Source organism: Acanthopagrus latus, chromosome 18, assembly GCF_904848185.1.
Source record: "Acanthopagrus latus isolate v.2019 chromosome 18, fAcaLat1.1, whole genome shotgun sequence".
NCBI lineage: Eukaryota > Metazoa > Chordata > Actinopteri > Spariformes > Sparidae > Acanthopagrus > Acanthopagrus latus.
In genome coordinates, this window is record NC_051056.1 from 6,505,909 (window position 1) to 6,528,319 (window position 22,411).

At 40.5% G+C, this 22,411-nt stretch overlaps 3 protein-coding genes across 4 annotated transcripts in view; all 3 read right to left on the reverse strand.

Annotated features, from left to right (window-relative positions):
• Nucleotides 1-2,763, reverse strand: part of uvssa (UV-stimulated scaffold protein A) — a 40,815-nt gene extending 38,052 nt beyond the window's left edge. Inside the window, exons 1-4 of the mRNA XM_037077839.1 lie at nucleotides 2,571-2,763; nucleotides 1,873-2,000; nucleotides 750-903; nucleotides 272-448 (exon numbers count right to left, since the gene is read on the reverse strand). Of these exons, the coding sequence (XP_036933734.1) occupies nucleotides 272-448; nucleotides 750-903; nucleotides 1,873-1,982 (441 nt within the window). The 5' untranslated portion in view covers nucleotides 1,983-2,000; nucleotides 2,571-2,763. The remainder of the gene's footprint in view (nucleotides 1-271; nucleotides 449-749; nucleotides 904-1,872; nucleotides 2,001-2,570) is intronic.
• Nucleotides 2,764-3,957: 1,194 nt separating this feature from the next.
• sil1 (SIL1 nucleotide exchange factor) lies at nucleotides 3,958-11,024 on the reverse strand. 2 transcript variants are annotated; one of them, XM_037077776.1, is made up of 12 exons: nucleotides 10,862-11,022; nucleotides 10,570-10,652; nucleotides 9,801-9,960; nucleotides 9,598-9,703; nucleotides 9,322-9,421; nucleotides 7,687-7,773; nucleotides 6,828-6,923; nucleotides 6,615-6,736; nucleotides 5,725-5,821; nucleotides 5,463-5,627; nucleotides 5,144-5,308; nucleotides 3,958-4,475 (listed from the first exon to the last, which is right to left on the reverse strand). In XM_037077776.1, the coding sequence occupies exons 2-12, from the start codon at nucleotides 10,645-10,647 to the stop codon at nucleotides 4,278-4,280; spliced, it is 1,374 nt and encodes a 457-aa protein (XP_036933671.1). In that variant the 5' UTR covers nucleotides 10,648-10,652; nucleotides 10,862-11,022; the 3' UTR covers nucleotides 3,958-4,277. The 2 variants fall into 2 exon arrangements, with proteins under 2 accessions (XP_036933671.1, XP_036933672.1); XM_037077777.1 differs by lacking the exon at nucleotides 10,570-10,652 and having other exon boundaries at nucleotides 10,862-11,024.
• Nucleotides 11,025-12,042: 1,018 nt separating this feature from the next.
• Nucleotides 12,043-22,197, reverse strand: spdl1 (spindle apparatus coiled-coil protein 1). The gene is made up of 14 exons (XM_037077775.1): nucleotides 22,060-22,197; nucleotides 20,740-20,901; nucleotides 20,365-20,538; nucleotides 17,925-18,119; nucleotides 17,221-17,370; nucleotides 16,394-16,492; nucleotides 16,048-16,158; nucleotides 15,803-15,943; nucleotides 15,536-15,642; nucleotides 14,386-14,506; nucleotides 13,235-13,301; nucleotides 12,909-13,094; nucleotides 12,682-12,757; nucleotides 12,043-12,379 (listed from the first exon to the last, which is right to left on the reverse strand). The coding sequence occupies exons 2-14, from the start codon at nucleotides 20,899-20,901 to the stop codon at nucleotides 12,235-12,237; spliced, it is 1,734 nt and encodes a 577-aa protein (XP_036933670.1). The 5' UTR covers nucleotides 22,060-22,197; the 3' UTR covers nucleotides 12,043-12,234.
• Between the last annotated feature and the right edge of the window lie 214 nt (nucleotides 22,198-22,411).

Here is a 22,411-nt window from a genome sequence, read left to right on the forward strand (position 1 = left end):
CAGCAAGTGCAATGCAAAGCGTTGGATGCAGTGGTGTAAAGCAGACATATCTATAACAGCTTTGAGTATCTAGGTTGCAGAGACTATGAGAGGATTGCTCGTAGAGCAGTCGTCACTATCCTCATCCAGACTTAATGTCTGTACAAGATACACATGACCTCCTATTGTATGGAGACAGAATTACCAGGGAGAATCATATTTTTCCGCAACAATCACCATCATCACAAAATGAAAGAAAAACAATTATTGTATTGATTAACCACCCTCTCACCTTCTTGACTTGTTTGAGAAAGTGGTAGCCGAGAGCTAATTTCTTATAGGCCGTCCCATAGGAGGCCTGCCATGATTGGACAGTCTGGATGGCCAGTGACCTCAGTTTCCTGGCTACTTGTTTGGGGGGCGGGAGGGGCTGCTCTGAGTCAGTCTCTACAGTCAGCTCCAAAAACTCCTGCAGGAGAGGAAGGATTGAGACGGTGCAAGAAAAGAAAAGAGATTGGAACATGACATACTTGAGGATATATTTGCAAGAGCTGTCCTGTCAACAGCATCCCTAACTAGACATAATCTGTTACATTTAATAAATGAAAATTCTATAATTCATCTAAACTTTGAAAGCTTACACTCCCAAGGAAACAAATGAAAACTATGCTCCAAATTCTTTTAACACTGTACAATTAGGGGGGTTGTAATTTTGTACATGGTATAAAGAAATACCTGAGATGAACTACATGTCTACTTAATGCCAGTACCTGGAAATTGTCCACTAGCAGCACTCTGAAGTGATGTGATCTGGTAAAGAGCTCAGTGGCTATCTGGAAGGCAGACAGTCGGACCTCAGCATGTTCTTGGCTAAGCTGTGACATCACTGAGTGGTACACATGGTCTATGCAGTCATTCGACACCCTGGGAAGAATGAGAGACATTGAGTGAATATGAGACATATCAGTGATTTTTTTCATTCAATTCCATATAATAATATGTGTGATTATTTCTATACCATTTTTTACTTCATTTCATGTAGCTCTCAAATGCTTTGTACAAATCACTAACAATATGCATGTTTTAATTCCAACTTCCAAAAGACATAATCAGGGTACAACCAATTAGAAAATGTTTTACTCCCATTGGAAATGTTTCTCTTGCAGCTGAGTGCCGTGTGTCCACTCAACCTTTCTGACTGAGTAATCAAGAAAAATAAATAAATAAACAATAAAAGAACACTGCTGTAACATATTACATATATTATGACTACAGAGCATACTTTGCAACACCAAAGATGTACTGAAACATTGTCATGGGGTTAGGGTTCAACTGCAGAGGGGTCCCACAGCAAAATTAGACGTGAGCGCAAGTTATTTAGGTTACTAATATGCTAAAACAAAGTGAATAGACAATCTATAGACTTTGGGTAGTTGAGTGTTGCTGTGAGAGATAATAAATTCTCTTTTTCTGAGAATTATTTGAAGATACAGGATAGGCAAAAATAAGCCCTGGCTTCAGCCTATTCCTTTTTCGGTTACAGAGTTTGTTTAAAATTTTGTTGTGAGAAAATGTTTAGTGGAGGCATGTATGGTAATATTTTGTCAGTTGATTGCACATAATTTAAGTATTGTATACTGTAACCGAAATAAAACTATACATTCATTCATTAATTCGAAGAGGATTCAGAACTGCTTTCAGTCACTACTATATACTACTATACTGTGTAGCAGTGTTTAAAATATCATTGTCAAGTTTTGGCTTCTTTTAGACAAGGAACTAGTATGTGGAATAACTTGTAAATCACATTACTCTCTGCCCTCCATGGTACACAGTTACTTATGACAGAATGATATGTCAGAGGAGACATGTGTCTTTCAGTTAGTGACATACTTGCAGATCTTTTTGATTTCCTTCATTTTGTCCTGGTTGAGCTGTGGCTGTCCTGATGTGGTCAGCTCCTCCACCAGCACCGACAGCCTGTCCCTCTGAGATGACTCCATCACTGTTCATTAACACACCTGTCAACAGTAATACGCTATTGATAACAAGGAGTAAACCTGAGGTCAAACTCTCCAGCCAACCATCCAACAAGACATTAGGCAGACACGTTTAAACATCAACACATCTAAAAAGTCTGAATCACAACAGAAAGACAAAATGAATGAAGTACTGCTATCTCAGTACTTCATTCTTAAGGTGTTTCAAGAGGTGTACTATTGTTAATCCTAAGAGTTAATAAACGCAATTCTACTACATCTATACTTATTATTTAACCATATTCAACATATTACTAAGTATATAAGTGTGCAAAGGTACTGATATTGAAAGGTTTTCTATCCTTGTCCTCTATTTACTATCTACATTACATTAGGCTAAACATCAGTTTTTACAATTTCCCCTTTCATACGAAAATAAAATAAAATAAAATAAACATTCAACATTCAATATATAACAATATCCTATCCGCAGTGTTCTAAAATGTATTTTGCGCTGGATAGGAATCAATGAAATCAATATAATGGGTAACACTCTACTAGCTGCTATAATGCTAACAAATGTAAACACAGCCTGTCCCTTTAACCCCTTACCAGCTGGCAGTTTGTCTTTTTAAAATACTGAAACAATCCAGTTGTTATCTCGAAGTGACCAAAATGTCTCGAAGTCCACGTACTACACAATATATTAGGTGGACTGCCGTTGTTTTGGTCTGTTTGCATATTAACGTCGTCTCGTAGTTTGTAGCTAGATGATGTTAGCTTCCCCTCACTACATTACACACACTATTTCCGTTGGTTGTTTCAGAATAAAAGCATCGATACACCACACCATCCTTACTCTGCGTAAGCACGTTTAAGAATCTGCTTGCTCTTAACCTCATATAGTTCTTGTTCTGTCTATTAGAGGGACACTCTTAGATCACATTCTTGCGATGTGTTTGATGCTTGTTCAGGGGTGATCCTTGCTGTATCACCTTAAATTTTAGTCCATCAGGATGAAACACAGTCTAAAGTCTTGTAGACTGGAAATGCGCGAGAGAAATGCAGGTCTATTACTGTTTACCAAAAGAAAGTTTGTGTTTGTGCACATCTACGATGCATTCATTGCACATTTAGTTATGTTGCAGCCAAAATCGTATACATTATTTTTCTCCTTCATCAATCTACACTCAATACACCATGATGACAAAGCAGAAACAAAATTGTCTGAAATTTTTACAAAGTTAGTCAAAAGGAAAATTGGACATTGGACATTAGGGCTGCAAGATATGCTCAAAAATGATGTGATTATTTTGACAGAGATTGCGATAAATCATGGTTATTATTGATGATTACATTTTTACACCATAGTTTTCACTGTCATTGCAAAAACTAGTCAAATCATGATGTGGCATTACTCCCAGTCTGTGCTGATTAAACATTTTTTATTACCGTTGGAGAACAAGCCAGAGCCCTGAGCTGAACCCAATCTAACATCTCTGGACAGACCTGAAAATGACTGTCCGCTGATGGTCCCCATCCAACCTGACAGTGCTTAGGAGTATCTACAGAGAAAAATGGCAGAAAATCCCCAAATCCAGGTGTGCAAAGCTTGTTGCATCACACCAAAGATTTGTCCATGCTGTAATCACTTTCAAAGGTGCCTCAACTAACTGTCGGAATACTTATGTCAGTGTGATAGTTCAGTTTTTACTTTTTAATAAATTTGCAAACATTTCTGTCCCCGCTTTGTCATTATGGAGTATTGAGTGTAGATTGATGGGAGAATTAAATTAATATAAACAACTGAATCATAAGGCTGCAACATAACACAATGTGAAAAAAGTGAAGTCATTTCTAAATGCACCGTACTTGGTGTAAGTACACCTATTACATTGTCAGCCTCCACCACAATACCAGTTTAATTATCTAGTCTAATTGCTCGATAACCCTACAGACAAACCCCAAACCCATCTGCCCCAAAATACATACAAACACAATGATTTTAAAATAATGCATTTATTCTTCAAATAAAATAATAAAAATAAAAAAATCTCCATCAACCTCAACAAACATTCAAAGGCCAAAAATGAAATCATAGTTGCTGAAGTTCAAACAGACCTATGGATCCAGGATCTACAGGCTCAGTCCAACAACGATGTGGAAAGTGTGTCCATGTCTTGCATGCATCTGACTCCCGTCTTAGAGCTTTGTTCTTCTGCAGCTGATGCACTTGTTTCATTCCCACAGTCTAGAAGTCTGTGTTCTCCTCTTGGCAATAGAGGGCAATATAAAACCCCACACTGTACAACAGTCTCATCATTTTATTTTGACTTGCAGAGCATCTATAAGTTCTACGATTTCTGCAAAGTAACTGTTCTCTTCTCCAAGAATCATCTGTGACTGAATCATGTCCTCGTACTGGTCTCTAAGAGAGCGCAGAGAGCCCAGCAGAGAGCTGTCTGAGTGGTACTGTTCCAAACACACGGGAGCCATCACCAACAAAGCTCGCAGAGCCTGTAGGACAAGAGAACAAAGTTCATTTTCAAGCTGAAATTAAAAAAATGCCTATTTTTCACAATTCTAGATTACATTCCTGATGTTAGTGTGCAAAAAAAATTAAAAAGTTGTATTCTGATATCAAAATCAGTCATATTTTCATCCTGCAAAGCAAAATATGACGTGCTTACACATTCTTATGGAGCATGCAATGGGCTTTGTCTATCTCTCCCTGATAGCTACAGCTATCCAACCACTGTAAAAAATAAAATCAAATACTTCCCAAAATAACATCTGGTCTGCGTTTCTTATTTCACTCAGACATACCACGCCATATGGAAGCTAGAAATACAATTTAATCGAGACTTTTTTTTCAGGTTAATACTTTTATTCTTGCCGTCTACTAGAAAATGTTAACATGCTTTAATGTTCACAAATTCACAACTTTATCATACTGCATTGCTGCAGTACCTGTTATTGCCCTCTCCCTAAAGGATTCGTTGTAGTGTCTCTTTAAGGCCCCCCATCCTAAGAAGCCCAGTCTTCCCCTAAAGGTCAAAGCAGGCTCTGCCCACCTTGTTTCCACAAAAGCTCTGCCAATGCACCCAACAACTTGGTATTAAAAGTGCTATGAAATGTGTTACATCTCAAAATTTGATTTGCTTTTCATCTTCAGTATAGTCCACCTTCTCTCTGTAGTCATGCTCATTGGACTCCAGCAGCTGTGGGACAAGACTGCACCAGCCCTTCTCCAGCAGCTCCCTCTGCAAGGACACCTCAGAGTACTGACGCACCCGCTCTTCATGGGAGGCATCTAGCACTGGATCCAGACCTGCCTGAGAGATCAGCTCCTAGTGGAGCAGGAGAGATGAGCATCATCTGAGAAGTCATATTCTGCATCCCCAGGGCCAGGAGAACCCTGACAGTCCATGGCAAAATCATTCTTCATGAGATTTAAGCTCCTAGATGAACCTAAAATACTATTTGTTTGTTTGTTTGTTGTACCTTCTCGCTGATCATATCATACAACATGGTAGCAATGCGGGTACGCAGAACCTCTCCTCCATCTGCCTGGAACAGCTCTGACAGGACCTGCATACCTCCATGTGACAGGAAGTAATACTGTGCATAGGGGAAGTGACGTAAGAGGGAGGCCACTGCATACAGAACCTGACAAGAGGACAGTCACACACAGAAAACATTACTGCTGAACTGCATTTGCTTGTATGTACTCTTCTGACATTGTAATGGGCAAATGTATAAGTACCTTCTTCTTCACTCCGACTGGCTGCGTAGTGGCCAGTATGGTTAAAAGCATTTGCAGAGCACCACTCTCCACAACCTTCACCTGAACCGCAGGGTTACTGGAGAACAGAATCACAGATGACATTTATTTTCAGTACAGCTTTTTTGAGTCTGTTTTCCTCTACTTGGAAAACACTGACTACACCAACAACCAGTCGCACAGCAGAGAAACAGATGCATGCGCTGGATGCAAGTTTCTGTCCCCTCCCACCCACAACAACTCAGAATGAAGGTGAGCGCCTGTGTGTCGAGCTGACATAAGAAAATGAGCAGTCTGACAAGCCAAACTGAGTGCGAGGAAACTGACAAAGACAAAGAACTTCGAAGAAAGGTCATAACACTTCACTTACTTGGAAATAGTTTGGGTACCTGAAGTCTGACAAATTTTTTAAAAATTCAAAACATTGTAACCCTCTGGTTTGTTTTGGGTTCTGTCCTAAGGAGAATATCTTAAACCTGTAAATGTATCATTACTATTATTGTTGTTAATATATACTGTATATTGTGATAATTATTGACATCGATGAATATAAAAAAACATATTGTGATAACAGTTTGCCCATTTCACCCAGCCCTTGCACTTTCCAACTTTAACTATTCAAACCTGATTCATTAGTCAGGTGGTCAGAGCAGTGCTGAGATAATAATACATTATCGATTACTTTCAGATTTTTGAAGGTTTTCTATGTTTATCTGTCCATACTTTGGACACTCTTCTTGCTCTATCCAAACACTGAAGCGTACACTGCAAACACCAATAATTGTGGAAGTGAAAATATAACATCTGTCACTTTATGTGTTGATTTACCTTGCAGACATGTCTTAGCTAAAAGAACATTTTGCTGTTCGTACCTTGCCACAGCAGATCCCAGGACAAAAGCAGAGCTCTCCTGTAATCTGAAGTCTGAGCTGTTCAGACCCTGTAGAATGAACTGGAGACCTCCCATCGAACACAGGGTCTGAGCGTTATCCACCTAACACACACACACAAGTTGGAACCACATCTGTAAACTAACATGATTCAGAGAGGTTTGAAAGTGGATGATCAGATGTGTTCCGTGTTACCTGATGGACCAGGTACTCCAGCTCCTGCAGGATGTTCAGCCTCTGCTCTGTAGAAGACTTGCTGCTGTTCAACTGCTCCAGCATGCGCTTCATTATCTTCAAACCACAACACACCTCATTTAGATTAAGAAACTGAAATGCAGCTGACAGCTGATCATGACAACACTTCCTGCAGCTGCTTCACATAAAAAAAAAAAAAAACCTTTATCAGCTTGATGCAAGTCGTTTACTGTGAAGCAGTGTTTGTGCTGGATTTGATGCACTAATACAAACTATAGTCTTTGCTAAATTGCATTAATATACCTTATACTGATACTATTAAGTGCTTTATCATGGGCGACACGACTTGTTTCAGTTTCTTGAAGATGTTTAATCCCTCTTCCAAGAGGCTGCAGTTCGTGAACTCCAGTTGCTGATGATAAAGCACTGTACCGTGACCTGGATGACTGAGAACCTTCATCAGTAATACTGACACTTGTACCACTCATATTTTGATGGCAGCACTGATTTTGGGCAGAATTAAAAATGCTTCAGCATTATTTATTTGTCTGATGAGTTTCTTTTGTTAATTAATCAGTTCATCATTAACTTAAATAGAACATATTACATATATGACACTTGGTCTTTGAAAAGTGTTAAATAAACAAAACCTTCTCACAGTAAACTAAAGTTGTCAGTGCTCTCTGCTGGACAAACTATAAACAGAAGCCACAGATTCTAAATCCTCTCAAACCTGTTTTCAGTTTCAGTTTGTGCCAATACTGGAATAACTAACAAGCTTATGTTTGATACCCTTAGTATGGGTCAGACTTGACTGACTTACTGTGAAGACCTTAATTTCAAATACAGACTGATGTACCTGGGCATCCGTCTCCACCAACACCTCAAGCTGAGCCATGTCTCTCTTTAATTCATCTAGGGGACGATATTTAGAAACCACAGAGTCCTGCAAACACAAAGAAAGTACAGAGGAGACACACAGTACAGTTTGAGTGTGATGTGTTTTTTTTTTATTAAAATGCACACACACTTTCTTTTGGATTCAGTAGGAACGTTAAATAAATATTATTATACATAACTTTTAATTAAATATATGTTTTTGTAATTCTATGAATCTGGCAATATTTCAACTGTAAGCCCCTTTCAAACATGCTCAATAACTACAGCTACAGAGAAAGAAGAAATGGCCATATCAGCGATGTGTAATGCTGGTATAATCTGCTGTAACAGAGGCTCTTCGTGCATGGTGTGTAGCTGCTCTCTTCACCGCATGCTTTTCATTAAGGCTCCCTTCTGATGGACCTGGGCCCCTGGGATCATTTGCCTCTCCTGGCTCCTGCTGCCTCACATATTGATGCATATGTATCATCATACCCTGTACTCCACTGGATCATTGCTCTTTTCTGTTTTGTTATCTCCTTATATCTGTATTTCTGTGAAATGTGAGGCCTCTTCACTCTGATCTTCTAATCTTGTGTGACCTGTCCTCTTGCAGGCCACCACAGTGGAGAGGAGGTTGTGTGGCTCAGGCACCACTTGGCAATGCCTCGGCCTGCTCAGTCATCTCCTGGATCCATACACTTTACATATATCATAGTTGTGTCAGATATCTGGCAATCTGTCAATGCAACTTGCAAATTGTGATGTTGTTGCTCTGTCCTATACATGTGACATGTATAGGACTCCTCCTCTGTGACTCTTCCTGAGATTTCTTCCATCTTTTCCCCTGTTAAATGGGTTTTTTCTCAACAAGGCAAGTTTTCAGCTGTCAAATCAAGGGTCTAATGTCAAGGATGTCGTTCACTGTACAGATTCTAAAGCCATTGCTTACATTAGCTCATCAGAGACGTATCTGTTCAATTTGACATGTTGGGATTGGTTGCATGAAGACTCATCCATAGATAGACTGATCCATAGAAACAAGGTGGAGTGAGTTTACAGGTCAAAGAGACATTCGTGTATCTGGGCACATGGTATTGGGAGACTTGCACAGAGGGGTCATTCTATTGCCAACTCATCTAGGGTCACTGAGTAATGTGCACCTGGTTCCTAATAATAATCTATTTGCTAACATTTTGTTGTCTATATATAGAAAAGATTGGCTTTATCTTGAGTGGTATGAAGACATCATTACTAGGCCTCAAGAGGCAAATAAAGAGTGAAACTCGTCGAGTGAAATTAGTCAATTAATTCTTGATTATGGAGTTGTATTTTTTCTAGTAGCTTAAGAGACAGAAAATGTTGAAAAAATGTACTTCAGTATACTGACCTGCAGAAGTTGGCCATTATCGCCTGCATCAAAGGAAGTTTGCAACATTGCGAGTTGAGAATGGGAATCAATAATCTACTTTTCTTACAAATAGCACCGTGAATGAACTATAAAATTTTTGAATCTTATGAATCTGAATGCTCTGCATATGACCAGAGAGGACCATAATAGTAACCTAACCAAAAGACAAAGAGGTGGGAGATTAGTATTAGTACATGCTGTTACCTGTTGGTCTGTGCTCACAGAGTTCAGGTCCTCCTTTATCTTCTTCATGGCCTGTTTCAGTTCATCAGGATTGAACAAGGTCTGGACCTCTTCTTTGTCCCTGCAGAGACACACTTTTACTGCTGATCCAATATCAGTTTCTCATCGTGCTCCTACCACCTGCTTTTCTCTGCCTGTGGGGGCTTTGAGCTCTGTCAGTACTGTTTCAAATATATATTCCATAAGTGAAATAAAATTTGTATGGATTTTTAAGAGTCAGGCGATATGGACCCACACCTGTGTTCATGTGTCCAGTATTTTAGCTGCTCCTCTCCCAGTCTGACCTCCCTCTGACCTGTCTGCAGATTCAGCCTCACATGGGCACCTGTGGGCACTGCCTGGCCTGCACACACACACACACACACACACACACAGTACGTCTAAAACCAAACCAGATGTTTCTTGACAATGACAGATTACGGGTAACTCATGTACATTACCTGGCTTGAGCGTTTGCCACTCCTCAGTTGGTTGGACCACCTCTAAATCTCCTTCATCTTCATCAACTGTTACCTCCTCTTTATCATCATCATCATCACGGCCTTCTCCTCTTCCTCCTCCTCCTTCCTTATTTTCCACCACAGTTAAGGCAGAATCAGACTGTACAAACACAGAAAGAATATCGTTGACCTACAACTTGCTGGAGGTTTGGCCTTTAACAAACAGAAGCAATGAAAGCAATAGTCTTAGGTTGCGACATGAAACCTAACTTGAAATCCTGCAGACCGTTATGCCATACACATCATCCCATCCTGTACAGTAAGGTAAAAAGTCTGTAATAATAAGTAAGTGAGTAATAATATTGGTTATAATACAAATGACAATGAATATCAGCTATCAACAATTTGAGTTAAATCTTTGAAATATATCTTACGTAAAATCTCCCTCTTGTTTTAATGCACCAGAGCTTATATAATAATAATTAAGTTCAAGCTGCTGTTGCAAAATTTTCTTACAATTACAGTTTGATTTCTAATAATAAACCATCCAGCTACTAGTCCTAGCCCCAAACTTGGTTATAATGTCCATATCACTTTTTATGACTTTATTCAGGACCTCTGTGAGAAGTAGACTCAGGGCGTTCTGTTAATAACTCCCCGGCTCAATACCAGTGCTGACTTTTCTAACACATAGGAAGCAGTACCATCTGTCATTTGTTTTATTCATGACTCCTCTGACTATGACATTAAAAAAAATCATAGAACTCACTTTTTGGCCAAGAATTAAGTGACAGCAGCACAGCAACAAGATAAACTCCAGGGCAGCACTGCGGGACATGAGCCTCATGGTGACTGAAACAAGGAGAGCAGTGAGCACGTCATGCTAACTAAACCTCTCCATGTGTGACAGCGGCAGCATGAGCAGCTCTCGCGCCAGTAGTGACAGTTACAATACACCTGCGTAACAATTCGTACACCCACTGAGCTACCCGGTGTGTGCCGGCAGCTGGCCTCACCGGGTAAGCACGCAACAAACAAACTGAACGTTAGAAACAACTCACGTGTTTCGGCAGTGATGTGGTGATGAACGAAGAGACGCACACAGTTGTACAGGAGGATATCGCCTGTAGCTTCATTTGGTTTCACCAAAGCAGACGCTAGACCGGTTGCTGTTTACATCTCAAGCCTTGCGTTATTTTCTTCTCAACTCTCATTGGCTATGCCGGTATCTTTAGGTACCACGATTGGTACACGTCAGACATCGTCATCTTTTTCGGCAAACAGACTAAATATTACTGCCTCCAGCTGGTGTGGAGTATGAATAACACTATATTTTAATACGACATCGAGCTCTTTCGACCCCCCCCCCCCCCCGGCCGACCGCCCCCCGGCCAGGCATCATTTTATATAAATATATACTACTGCTCAAAAGTTTGTGGTCACTATGAAATTATTATTATTTTTGGAAGAAACATAGTTTTCTTAAAAAAAAAATGTCATAAATACAGTCTAAACATTACTGAGGTTTTTTGGCAGGAAGTTTAGGCTGATGGGATGGAATATCTTCATAGGTGTACTCATGCAGGGGACCTTTTCTTTCAGAAACCATTGCTACTGTTGCTCAACAGCACACAGTGTTAGCTAATCCAAGTTCATCATGTTAAAAGGCTAACGTATCCTTTTCACTGCAGAGAGTTTGACCTGATAAAGCAGCAAAAGCACAGGTGTGACTCATAACATTAACGAAGGCTCCATCCTGTTAAGTATCCCAGTAAGCCATGTCAGTGAGCGAGCACAGTGTACGATACCAGAGGTCTGGAAGCAGCTCACCACCAAGGCAACCATCATTAATGCTTTAAACTTCCCCTGCTGAGTATCTGGAGCATCAGCATTTGTTGTTTGTTGACCAATTCAAAATGGTCAAAAAGAAAGTTTCTCACATCTTTTTTCCTCACTCGAATCAAGAGTCTAAGGACAGAGGATGCCGTTCACTGTAGAAAATGTAAAACCCACCTAAGCAATGCGGTTGTGATTTTGGGCTGCATAACTAAAATTGATTTGATTTGAAAAGACGTTTTACTCTTTAACTCGTCACACAAAACTGGTTCTAACCAGAACAGAGAGAGAAATGGGAGGCCCCAGTGCACAATCAGTCTCCTATGTGAGATAAACCTGAGGCCTACATTATTTGTCAACATTTGCAGTAGTATGAGGGCATTGAAGTCAATAACTGAACAAAGAATACTGTATGTTGGAGAATATCTTTAATACTATAACATTTAAATGATATGACAGATAGCAAATACAGGGAAGTCACAAGAAGTACAGGTAAATGGTAAGAACTGAAGTACGTGAATTAAAAAGATAAGTCTATTTATAAGTAATATCAGATGTTGTGGTGGCACAATATACAAGATGCATGGTTAGATGAGTCCTACTGCTGAGCACACTGGTTTTCCATACTGTTGTTCGAGCTGACATGGATCATCTCCACTGTCCTTTTCTTCCTTCTCTCCTCTCTCTTGTTCTGCTGGTGGATCTCCTCCATCACCTTCTCTTTAGCGTCACTTACAGGAGAGCTGCAGCACAATCACAAATACAGTTTTGAGCATTTTCTGATGACGTGTCAACCATAAATGAAATCATCAGCAGACACTCCGAGTAGAACACAACCAAACCACAACACAATGGAGGGGGTCGTATGTATTATTCAGACATAATAGCAAGAGTCAGTCAGCGTCCATTGAGAGATGTGAGATGTCTCTGAATTGTGTCTCCACTTCCTGACTGAACAGACAGAGCGCGTTGTTCAACTAAGGGTGTAGACAACCAACTTATTGTTTATGTGTCATCAATGAGCCGGACTTCTCCACATACTGACCTGGGGTTAGGGATCACAACTGGCTCATCTCCACTGATCTTCACACACTTCGCAGGCCTAGGCTCAGGTGCTGAACCTGTGACACAAAATGTCGCCATCACATAATGAGTGCTCAATACCTTTCCTTGCCGTGGTCAGATGTATTGCTTATGATATGTAACTGGACTCAATTTTAATTCATGCTGTGATCCTGTCTATCAAAGTTACAGAGCTTCTGATGCACACACCTTGTGTGGAGATCAGGGCCTCAGCTGGAGGAGAACTGTGTGCTTTGGTGTCTCCAGAATTATTTTTGACATCAATCTCCACAGCAACAACCTGCTCGCCTTTGTTAAGCATGGTCTCAGAGGAAGGTACGATGTCAACCGGAAGCTTCTCTTTCTTTCTCTTCTGGATCAGATTCTTTTTTGCCTCTAGAGATAAAAAAAATACAAATTACAGGAGGCAGCAACAGTCATACATTGATCATTTAGATGTACCTGCAACCATGTTGTTAAATCCACAGACCTCTATGACTAATGTGCAAATGTAGTTTTGGCATTATTTGGTTTACCTTTTGGTTCATATTTGTCTTGGAGCTCCTCTACTCGTAGCTGCAGTTTGATCTTGTCACTCTGAGACTGGAGCAGGAAGCAGAAATATACAATAAACACTTCAAAGTCTGCCTTCAACTCAGTGTCAGTGTATATTAGTGTTATTTTAGTGTTGTGTTTATAACAGTCAAGTTACTAACCATAACTACACATGGAGTTAGTGGTTTTCAGTTGCTGTGTTTTGTTATTCCATCAGAAACCATTGTGTATGAAGCACCTGCTCTTTGTTGGCTTCACAGAATAGACAGATAATCATGTTCACTCCCCAAGACAGACAGCTCCGGGCTGTGCTGCTAGTAACAGCCAAGGACAAAATGACCGCCTCAGTGGAGATCCTGTTACCAGTTTATGTCATGGATTTTCTTGAAAGAACATACTGAAACTTCTATCAGATTCATAGGTAAGGATAAGGATGTTTTTTTCCATCTCCTCCTCTGGATCTTTTAGAAGTTTGACACAAAGTTCCACTTTGGGTTACCACAGCACATAGCAACTAAAGGCTTACACATGAGAAGTGACAAGTTAGTCTTTTCAACTCATCAGAAAATGTAAATGCACCGGCAGAAAAAAAATCAATATAACCTTTGTGGGGGACAACTACACAAAAAGCAACTTGAAGAACACACCAAATGTAGTGGTGTACCTAAACACTCTGACACCCTGCCAGATAAGTAACACTACATTGCTTCTGCAAACACTAAATGCCAGTGTAGTTTACAGTGATATACTGGGGAGGCAGGCGGGTCCTGCCAACTGTCACGTCACTGTGTCCCTCGCACACAGCAAAAGGAACACTTATTAGTGTTTACTTACATATTCTTAACAAATGACTACATTTGTTGTAAAATTAAAAAAATAAAAAATAAACAACAACAAAAAGAAAACTTTAGATTCTAAAATTAGCAGACAAAAGTTCTCCCTGTGTCTAAGTCAAATAACATGTTAGTTTTAAGCCCGAGTCCTCTCCAGCCTTTTCCACTAGTCCTCCTTCTCCTCTCCAAGCAGCAGCGGTCATGTTTCAGCAGCAGCACAACAGAAACACGGATGTATATGTGATATAGAGCAAATTCTCTGGTGTGACGTTAAGATTACGCTTAAGACGCGATGTTACCTGTTTGAGAAGCCGTTCAGATGAGAAGAGTTTCCTCTCCAGCTCCAAAGCTCTCTGACTCTCTGACAGAGATTTCATCCTCTGCAGCGACAGTTCATCTGAGAGACGCTCTGCATCCTTACTGAGACACACACACACAATTTATTCAGTCTTTTAGTAATTCTTTCTTCTTTGTAATATTACATGATTACATTTGTAAAATACATTTTCTTTTAAGTAATAACACCTTGGGGAGGGAAATGTGATGTTTTCCACAATCTGCTGGGTTTTTTTGCCTTTACAGGACAGCTCAGAGACGTGACAGGAGACAGGGTCAAGGTAGTTTCACATCATCACCTCTCTATACATTATCTCTCCATTTGTCTTCTGTCTGTCATCTCTGCCAGCCTCTTCTTTTTGACAACCTTTTTTTTTTTTATTTGCACGTTTGCATCATAGACTACAGGGGTCTGGGTTAGGGGTTAGCCAGGTTAGTAGCGGTGCATCCTCCGGATACAGCCCCTGAATTGGGACACAGCCTTTGTCCTGCGCTGCCAGGAAGTCCACTGCTGGGTCTGGTGAGGTGAAGGGATGGGTGTGGTTTGTACAGAGACTTTAAAAGTCATTGGATACAGTATAGTTTTTGAGTTTTTGAGGTGGCAGAGTCTATGCTAGCACCTCGGCTATTGCTAACATCCATTCTGATTAGAAATCCTGGATTCATCCTCTGACATCCTTGCTCCAAGCTTCTCTAAAGCAGTTGTAAAGCTGCTGTAATCCCTTGCAAGAGGCCTTTGATGCTTGCAAGTTCAAATTTGGTGTCACCAGGTGTTGCTGGCCCACTGCCTTGTGCATCCATCTTGTCCTCCATCAGGATCTTTTTTGGATGTCCCAGTGGTCGCGGTGGATTTTGCTTCAGCTCCTGCTACATATTTTCTTATAACACTATCTGTGACTATTTTAGCAAAGCCTGGTCCAGTGTTGTGGCTATGGCATGAGGGTAAAATAGCTCAGCTGAACAGAGCAAAAGGCTACGCGGCCATGTTGGTCTCTCCTCTCACTGGAAGACCAATACCATATTCTACGCCACATTGCTTCCAGTGCAAGCTTCTTTCACATGAAACAGCAACAAACCAAACTGAGTAAGACACAGTGCTGCAGTTAGACTTACACAGTGTTGTTCAGCTTCATTTTGAGCAGGTCAGTGTAGTACGTCTCATCGTAGCCATCACCAGTTTCTTGTAGAGAGGGATTAGCTGGCTGAGACTTCAACATCATCTACACGCACCAACACACACGCACCAACACACACACACACACACACACACACACACACACACACACACACACACACACACACACACACACACACACAGCATTTATTTTTATGTACAGCATCTGTTTACTTGATTGACACTCTTATGTTTGAAGCGCTCACCTCCACCTTCTCCAGTCTCTGCAGTTTGGTCATCAGATTTTGGATCTCTCCATTTTTCTCTGACAGCATTGACTGGAGCCTCTCCAGTTGTGCAGGATCAGCTCTGGAACCCTGCAGCTGCATCAGGGTTGCTATCTGGACCTGCACATCACGCATATCCACGTTTTCATTCGCGTTTCGGACACAAAACAGTTTATGTTAAGAGTCCATGTATTAGTCCAGTTTCCCTTCACAACACACAGTACCTTCATGCGCTGCAGCTGCTGTTTGCTGAAGGCATGTTGTTTCTGCAGTGACTGGTACTGGACCTTCATAGAGATGAGCTGTCTCTCCATCTCAGCACGTTTATCCTCCAGCTGCAAACACAAACATAACACGCCAACATTTCATTTATAGTTCAGTTTACCTTGTTTGGCAGACATTTGTAGGTGCATAATGGTGTTCTCAACTATATAATGGTAAGAGTTACAGAGAAATATTGTCAATGTGGAGATTTTGAGAATGGGGACATTCAACTTTTTAAATTTAGTCTTCCACTCCAGCAAAGACAATTTGTTTTCTGAATTGTTGGGAGCTCCAGTTAGTTTTTACCTCAGCAAACAGTGAGTTCCCTTTGCTGTTGGGATCCTGAGCCTGCTGCAGAACCTGGTCCAACTGGATCTGAAGGTCCCTGTTCACTTCACGAGCTTTCTGTGGATAGATGCACCATATGAACATACAGTGGGTTCCTTTTTCTTCACATAGTAATTGTTATTTCCATGATGTGTTAGCAGGCTAATGCTTTAAAATTCAACAGCAGAGTAGAAAAATAGAATAGATAATAGTGAAGTTCCTCTTGTAACATCATTTACAAATGTGTGAATGTTCACCATGACCAGCTGGTGGATATGCATAAAGGCACATAAAATCACTTTATATATAAGGTTAACTATTCAGCATTAGAAGCTGCAATCAATATTCATCAAAATCAATTTCAAATCTGATTTCAATGGCCTATAGTGATAAAACTTGATGACCAAAAGTGTATTAATGCAAACATGAACATAATCAGGACCAAAGTTAATTAAAGCCATGAATCCACCAGGATGTAATGTATCTATTTGTGACTAAGATTAGTTATTGTAATATGATGATGATGAAACAAAGTAAACTTTGTTTTAGTGCTACTAGACTACAACATACAGATTGGTGGCTTGGTAATAGTAATTTTTTGAGAAAGCTGACATTATCAACACTACTAATGTTATGATTTCCAGGGAATATTGACCCAGTGACAAGCATTTATAGTAAAATGTATAGGAAAAGACAATCTTCTTCCTGATGGTGCTTATGTTGGTCATATAGAGGCAGCAATGTTTCACTGACACTGTTTTACACAATGAAAAACTTTTGGTACATTTAAACAGTGGTATGTTTACCTCTAATGCATTAAAACAGGAAACGGCCTCCTTCTCCCTCTCCTCTTTCTCCTCTGTGATTCGATTCAGGTGGCGCTTCAGGCTGTTATTGGTCAATTCCAGCTGCTGCTCTGTGTACTGAGACTCCTGCAGCTTCTGTTCCAACTCCACCTGGAACACACACACACACACACACACACACACACACACACACACACACACACACACACACACACACACACACACACACACACACACACAAACACACACACAAAATACAAACTTCAGACTTTTATTCATCCCACATTGGGGAAATTCTCTTGTGACAGTAGCAGGTAGACAGACATACAGACAAACAATAAGTACAAAAAAAATACTTAAAAATGCTAAAAAAATACTAAAAAAGATTTAGTTAAGAGAGAAGAGATAAAATATAGAAAGGACTATATGCTATGTGTATTACAAACACCATCACCTGACTTGGTAATGCAAGTTTGCTTGGTGGTGGAAGGCAAGGAAATCTTGTGCAATGTTGGCACGTGGTAAAGAAGCAGAAGTGGACGTTATCTGAGGTGACTTTTTCGAAGTATGAATCATTTTCCCGACAACACGTAAATATAGGGACGAGGCTTCCAAATACCAGAACAACGTGAATTTTATACAATTCTCACTGAAGATCAGGAGCTGTACAAAAGAGGAAACAAAGGATTGTCAACATATGTCACCTTAATGCTTTCCAGCTCCACGATCTTCATCTGCACCTCCAGCATCTCAGATGTCATAGAGGTGTGGCTGGGTTCATTCAGTGCTCGCAGCTCCTCCATCTTGTTTTTCAGGGTCTCAGTCTGCACCTCGAGTTTGTCTTTCAGCTGTTTCTCATTTAGCTGGGATTCCTCCAGAGCCGACTGCAACCTCAACATCTGAGAACAAATACAAGAAGAAGAATACCAATCCTGTACATGCTTTGGAGATACTGATCGGCAAAAATAATCACTTGCTAAATTGTTGATTCCACCACTTTAATGCCACAGGGTTTGTGCTTAAAAATATCTTACCTTTACATGTGTTTGCTTGCCAATCAATTCATTTTCATTTTTCATTCCATCTGATTACTGTAAGCAAACGTGCAAATAAGCAAATTCATCTCTTAACTGTCTTAGCAGCAGTGTTCTTTTCTACATAGATGAGAAAGTGAACTAAAGTTTGGTGATTGCAGAGAGGGAGAGAGAGAGCCTTCACACACTGAGTTAGGTGGATGGCAATTAAGTAAACAACTATTTCCTATGTAGAGATATGGTGGAGTAAAAATGTCCTGAACAGAGAGACATCACACTCCCTCTCTGTGCCTTGGGGTTATTTTAGGGGATGTAACGCTGTACTGAATTGCTGTGATTCCGTTGTGTGACTGTGACTATATCCAGCCTACAGTGTGGTTATTTCGCTTGCAAAGTTCATGGGTCTAACAAGGGAAATCAGTTTGAATATATTTTATTGCTCCATGTCGTTATACTGCTCTGTTTGACCAGCAGAGGGAGCAATCGTACTGCTCAAAAACTCTGTAAGGAATCTCAAATAAAAAGTCACAACAAATTGTGTATGAACAATGAATACTGTAAATATCACAACTGTTATCAGAGGACATTGTTCTTTGTCATTGTTTTCTTTTTTATGTTATGTTCTTGGTGTTGTGATTAATATCTTCAAAAAACAAATTGAAATTCTTTGATCTCAAAGTGAAAACAGATTTCCATAAAGTAATGTGAATTAATTGAATATATATAATGTAAAATACCAACAACCAGTCGCACAGCAGAGAAACAGATGCACGTGTTTGATGCAAGTTTCTGGCCCCTCCCACAAACAATAACTCAGAATGACAGAAAATCAGAGGTCTGAAAAGCCAAAACCGAATGTGAGGAGACTGACAAAGACGAAGAACTTGTACTGAAGAAAGGTCGTACCACTTCACTTCTTTGGAAATAGTTTGGGTACCTTAAGTCTGACAAATGTCAGACCAGCATTAGGTGCAAAATGTGTCTGCGACCACAAACCTCTTCCTTCATCTCAACATGTACTGACCAAAACAGAACTCCGAAAGCATTAGTGTGCACTATCATCGTAGTCTTAGCCTCTCCACAATTAGCCAACAGACCAGCCCCACTGCTTCTGCTAGTCAAACTTCAGTTCCACAACCAACAATCACTGCTGCTTTTTTAGACACTGTCCCATATGAGAAGAAACTGAAGCGATTCGAAGACACAACCAGCGCAATTATGTACTGTACTGCTAAAGATATGTCTATGAGAACAGTTCAAAAACAGGCCTCAAGAAGCTAATGACAGATGCTAAGTACACTCTGCCAAACATCAGCCCCTCAGCTGTACACAGAGTGGAGGGACGGGTGGAGCAGCAGTTGAATGTCCTCTAGTATAGACAATAATTAATTGTATTTTAATATCTTAAACCTGTAAATTTGTCATTATCATTACTGTTGCTAAAATATAAAATACGACACTGATCAATATAAAAAAAAAAACATATTGTGATAACAGTTTTGGCTTTATTGCCCAGCTCTACATTGTCCTCATTGCAGTCCTGGCCTTGGATCCTTTGCTGAATGTCATCTGGCATTTGGCACTGCGTTGGCATTTTAGGACCTTTAAAGCCCTTTGTGTCAAATTTGGGGTGTAATTGTACATTATTTTATCTAGCATCATCATGGTACAGACCCACCAGTCTCACCACAGTGTGACAGTCAGACTGTGGTGAGTGCATATGTCAACTGGGGAGAGTATGACCATTCTGATCCACACTTCACTCCAATGATACCACTTTTACACCAAATGTACATGCTTGTTTTTTAAATTTGTACACCTGAAAAAAAAAACCTGGAAATTGACTCCTTTCCCACTGTCAGAGGACCAGTTTACCACTCTGTTGCCCCCCTTTCAGCCCCCTTTCACCCCCCCCATGTGTGTCACTTACATCATCACAAATGCACCAGAAAGGAAGGGGACAGTAGAAAGCAGCTGGAAGCTTGAGGTTGCTAAGAAGGGAGTCAACTCACTGCTTTCAAAGCTTGGTTGTATTCCAGAGTTTTAAGCAAACTGTATCAATGAATGCCTGTTAACACTGTGCCGCTCCTACTGTGACAGGTGGGTGTACCTTGTTGTTGAGCTCACTGAGTGCTGTGCTGTGGCTCCTCTCCACAGATTCTTGTTCCTGAAGCTGCTGTGTCTGCTGATTCTTCAGACAGTCGTAGTCTGACTGCAGTGACTGAAGTATCCGAGACTTTAAATCCACTTCCTTCTGCAGGGTGTACTTTTCTTGCTCGACGGCCTGTGGCACAAAAATCACACAAACATGGAAGAAGTTTGAAACATTTTTCCTGGTCACTCACACAGCTTTCCAAGGCAAATATAAGCATAGAGCTCTGTTTTAAAACTTTTTACAAAAGAAACTGCTGACAATGAGGTCTGTATTAGGGCAATGGCAGACTGTTGAGCGTGTGTTTGTTTGTGATGTGGCTCAGCGTCACACCTCGAGTGCGTTGGTCATCTCCACTCTCTGTTCCTCCAGTCTGCTCTGCAGTTCCATCTGCTGGTTGAGACAGTCTAGTCCTGCTTGGGCAGCAAGATGGATCTGCTCTTCCTTCTCCCTCAGCTGCCTCCTCAGCAGCTCAATCTCCTCTTCTGCTGCCATCTGGACAGAAGAGGAAAAGGGGATGTTTGTGAAACCTGCTGTATTGATTACCAATTTAAAGAATGTTCTTGTTGATGATTAGGTCATTTCCTGTCATTGGCTGATGGAGAGAAATTTGGAAACGCTTGTGTCTGTTCTTGGCTTGATTACTGCTATGCCCTTGTAGGGAGACACTGGAAGGAGCCCTGGCAATGTACACAGCTGCCCTACTTATTACCAAGACATACAGGTATGATCACATCCTCACTGTGCTCGTCTCCCTGCTAGTATCAGACTGATCAAAAATGTCATTGTGTACTTTTAAGGCATTAAATGGCCATGCCCAACATGTTTCAAGTCCCTTGCATCCTTAAATCTCTTCTTGAAAACTTATAGTCCAGTACTTCATATTAATATAATATGAAGTACTGGACTATAAGCTGTACACACAAGAATCCAACACGTTGTTTGTTTTGTTTTGTTTTTAATCTCACGTCGTCCTTTACTTTGAAATCCGGAACGATACCTTTGTGATGCCTTCAGTTCATTACTGGTAATAATTACAGTAAACGTATCGTATGTTCATGGGTCTGATTGTGAGACTGCAGTCTGCCCCAAAGTCACTACTACGGTTACCGTAAATGTTACATCACTTGCGCACTGGAAAAAAGGGGCGGCTGATTTGACCAGTACAATTATCTAGGGTACCTCATTATATACGTGTTTCTTCCACGTATTTCTTTCTGTGCACACAATCTCTGAGACCATTGCCATTTTAGCCTGGTGGTAGTTTGTAGATGTGACGTATTTGCAACCCACAAACCCGTGGTTAGAGTTCACATTTAGCACTGATCGTCGCCCATGTAACGTTAACGCTAAACCGGCTCCTTGAGAGGTGATATTAGCATATGTAGACTTGGCTACACAAAACGGCAACAGATCGAAAAAGGACAGTTAACGTTATGCCTGGTGAAATGCGTAGAGCGATCTAACGAAGGTTGAACCAGTTCTAACTACATTATTGTGAGCTGGCTCATACACGTTAAGTTGGTCTCCCAACTCGGTCCCAATAAGACAAAACACAGAAAAGGAATTACCTCCAGGCAATCGTTTTGGTAACCTAGAGCAACTCTTTGAATTGGGATGAACAATTGCTACAAAATAATGACATTTTCTTACCTTTAGTCACCGATCAACAGTCTTTCTAAACGCTCAAACCGCCACAGTTTAAACTGACAATCCGATCAACTCTCGCGACACGACGTTACGTCCCCACGAGAGTAGGTCCTGATTGGTTAGGATGGCACAACAGGCTTGTGAAACACTGCCCGTATATTTATGCCTGCCTTTCTGGATCCCCAGACATTTATAGCCATATAATATAAAATCACTGTCTAATATGCATATCATGTTTGTCTGATTACTGTTTGTGCACCGATAGACATTTTTTTTAAATACACAACAGTATACATGTAAAGTGTTCTGCATTTTTGTTAACCAGGTTTTGAAATGCAGTCCACTGGTCTGCAAT

Excerpts from the sequence above, each read along its gene's own strand:
- sil1 (XM_037077776.1), bottom strand. The coding sequence starts at position 10,647 with ATGAGGCTCATGTCCCGCAGTGCTGCCCTGGAGTTTATCTTGTTGCTG. Across the intron at positions 9,704-9,800 it reads GTGGCAAACGCTCAAGCCAG|GCCAGGCAGTGCCCACAGGT; the intron begins GTAATGTACATG and ends GTGTGTGTGCAG. Across the intron at positions 4,476-5,143 it reads AGCATGACTACAGAGAGAAG|GCTCTGCGAGCTTTGTTGGT; the intron begins GTGGACTATACT and ends CTTGTCCTACAG.
- spdl1 (XM_037077775.1), bottom strand. The coding sequence starts at position 20,901 with ATGGCAGCAGAAGAGGAGATTGAGCTGCTGAGGAGGCAGCTGAGGGAG. Across the intron at positions 18,120-20,364 it reads TCAGTGAGCTCAACAACAAG|ATGTTGAGGTTGCAGTCGGC; the intron begins GTACACCCACCT and ends ATTTGTTCTCAG. Across the intron at positions 13,095-13,234 it reads AGACAAATATGAACCAAAAG|AGGCAAAAAAGAATCTGATC; the intron begins GTAAACCAAATA and ends TTTTATCTCTAG.